We start from the raw sequence: 2,833 nt of genomic DNA, 5'->3' as shown, positions 1-2,833 counted from the left end.
TGGGCCAGGCTGGCTGTCGGCTGGCCCACCAAGTGCTAGCACTAATTTAGACTGCACGCCTGGCCCGGCGGGCCGCCTGGCCACGCACGGTTGATATCACGAAGGCTTGGCATGGTGTTGAGCGAGTGTGACGATATTCAGCGATATTTAGCTAAGTACGGTCACGTGACCTCCACCCGCGCGGCGTGTAGCGCCCTGCCCGCCTATCCTCATCTATGGAGCTCCTCCGCGTCCATCCTCGCTCCCAGCACAGCCCAATAACGTCCAATTTGTGTGGGAAAACAGGCCTCTCGCGGCTGAGCGAGGAGCTTGCGAAGACTGCTTAAAGCGTGCAGCAACCAACGCTCGCGCGCGCACCCACGGATCGTTCAGCGCGTTGTAGCGCTTGTTGTAGCGCTCGTTACTCGCGTCCTCCACTGCTCCGCAGACGGAAGTAAATAGCCGTTTTACCACCTAAATTCGACGTGTTAGTTCTATTACTGAAGTCGAGTATGACAACAGGTATACTCAGTGATCATTTTTTGGCTAAATCGTGTTGTTTCGTGCCCAACGGCGTCCTCCGCGGCCATGGGGACGTCTTGGCATGGTGTTGAGGACTTAGTAGTCGCTCATATCCATGTCGTCGTCTCTCAGCACGTCCTCCCGTATTAACCACTGTTCAGTGTCCACCCACCCGCTGCCCATCCAGCTGCGGAGGCACTCAGTGGCCTCCGCGGTGTCCTCAGTGATGCGTGAGCGAAGTTTGTCAATCGTTCTGCCAGCTGATGAGAACGTCCTTTCACAGTCAGAGGACATGGCCGGGCACGCCAGGAGGTCCAAGGCCATCCTGCTCAGCTTGGGATACTCATTTTGGTGATCAACCCACCACTGAATGAGGTTCGTGATACCCTTAACGCGTGGTGTTGAGATATAGCGCTCCAGCTCGTCTCCTGTAGTGTCGTTATACTCACCGAATATGAACGCCTCCACCTCGTCCTCCCACTCAACATCTCTGAAGCCCTCTTCAGACTGTGATTCGCGTGGTATAGGGAGAACGGGTGTTGCCGGGCCCTTATACTGTTGCCATAGATCGTGTGTAGCATCTAGTGCTGCTTCCACCCAGTCCTTGCCCTGTGGCCAGTTACGCTTAAAATAGCCTAACTTAAGGCCTGGATGGAGTATAATAGCAGCTCTATAAGCAGGCGTGTCGTCGGTGAGGCTATAATATTTATCCAATACTTTCCAGGCGAGGTTAATAGATGCCTGGAGGTGTTGTGAGTCCTCCTACCCACTGTACTTGCGTTTGGCGTCCTCTAGGCGTTGTAGGACTATATCCATATGGGCGAGTACCCCCCAGAGAGCACCCTCTCTACCATTAACTGGCTTACCCTCGAGCTTGTCAGTAGCACGCTTCATCGGTTGTAGCAGTGCCTTCAACTCAGCGAGTTCTTGCCAGTCGTTGCCATTCAGTGTATCCTCCGCAAGGTCGTTGGTGTGGAGGCAATATTCGTTGATAGCGTCCTGTAGAACCAGCGCACGAGATATCATCTCATAAGTACTGTTCCATCTAATGCCTCCGTTTAGTACTAAACGTAGTACTTTCTTATCGATATTGTAGAGCTTCTGAAAGGTTTCGAACCGTGCCCGACGCTGAGGACTATGGCGAATATACACAACAATATTGTGTAGTTTACCAATAGGGCCACGTCTCCGCCAATCCACAACGTGCTGCTGGGTGGTTTCAGGGGTATTATCCGCCTCAATATCTCTTTCAATTTGGGTGAGATCTTGGGTGTAATCGTCGTCTACTGCGGTAGCGGCAATATCCGCGAATGCCTCTGTATCTATACCGAAAAGCATGGCCTTCGCTACTAGGTTGAAGATATGGCCAGCACACCGTAGGCGGGCGTGTTTATCGTTGAAATTAAGTACTTTTGCAAGCTCTGAGAGTGTAGTGTTGTTGTTAGACGCGTTATCAACAACAAAGTACCCAATATTGCCCGCGTTGATTTGATAGCGGCGGAGGACGTTCGCAAGGGTGTTGGCAATGTTTACACCTGAATGTTGTCCTTCTACGACTGAGAGGGCCAGTAGGGGTGCTTGATAACCGTCTTCGTCGATGAAGTGGGCGTGGACTGCTAGTAGTGGCATATCGTTACCTGACGTCCACATATCGAAGCTAATACTTATCTTCGACAGTGCGTGTTGTATCCTCTCGCGTAGTGCCTCACTAGCGGCCTTATAGAGTTGAATGATTTGGTTGCGAAGAGTGACGTCCGACATCTTCGGCAAAGAAACGTCGCCTGCTACTGCCCGAAGAAGCTCTAAATGGCTGCTATCAACGGCCGCCTTGAACGACTGATTCGTCTTTATAACCCATTCGAAGAAGCGAGCTTTATAGCGGATGATATCAAGCGTGCGGGCCGGGAGGGACTCTGGCGATAGCTCGCTGATTGATGTCCTCCGCGTATCTCCATCTACGGTAATTTGGTGTCTCTTCAGGTGTCTCGAAGCGTGGCTTGTTGTTGTTGTTTGGTACTGCTTGTGTCGCCCAGTTACATGGCAACGCTTGCAGAGCCAGTACTGCTTGCCATTAGCCACGTGATTGGCCAAGAACCCGTGTCCCCATATGTGACTTGTGCGCCTGCGGAGCTCCGCCCGCGTAAGCGGCACCATAGTGAAGCCTGTGGCAATAGCAGGGTTGAAGAGGGACCCGTCAATATCTCGTAGGCGGGGGATGTAGGGCCCGCGGACGTCGCTGGAGGCGTGGATAATGGTGAGGTCGTCGGGGGTGGTTGTAAGCGTGGAGATAGTGCTGGCCGTAGGGGACGTCTGTCTGGTGGTAGGAAGTCTG

The 2,833-nt window shown here is 52.9% G+C and overlaps 1 protein-coding gene across 1 annotated transcript; it reads right to left on the bottom strand.

Moving 5' to 3' along the window:
- Positions 1 to 597: 597 nt before the first annotated feature.
- On the bottom strand, positions 598 to 870 carry K452DRAFT_239936 (uncharacterized protein; the record flags this gene model as incomplete). The annotated part of the gene is made up of 1 exon (XM_033537765.1): positions 598 to 870. A coding segment is annotated over one exon (273 nt), but the record flags the coding sequence as incomplete, so codon positions are not given.
- Positions 871 to 2,833: the final 1,963 nt, after the last annotated feature.

Source organism: Aplosporella prunicola (assembly GCF_010093885.1).
Source record: "Aplosporella prunicola CBS 121167 unplaced genomic scaffold K452scaffold_209, whole genome shotgun sequence".
NCBI lineage: Eukaryota > Fungi > Ascomycota > Dothideomycetes > Botryosphaeriales > Aplosporellaceae > Aplosporella > Aplosporella prunicola.
The sequence above is the reverse complement of the archived record's forward strand: the minus strand, read 5'-3'. Positions and strand labels throughout refer to the sequence as shown.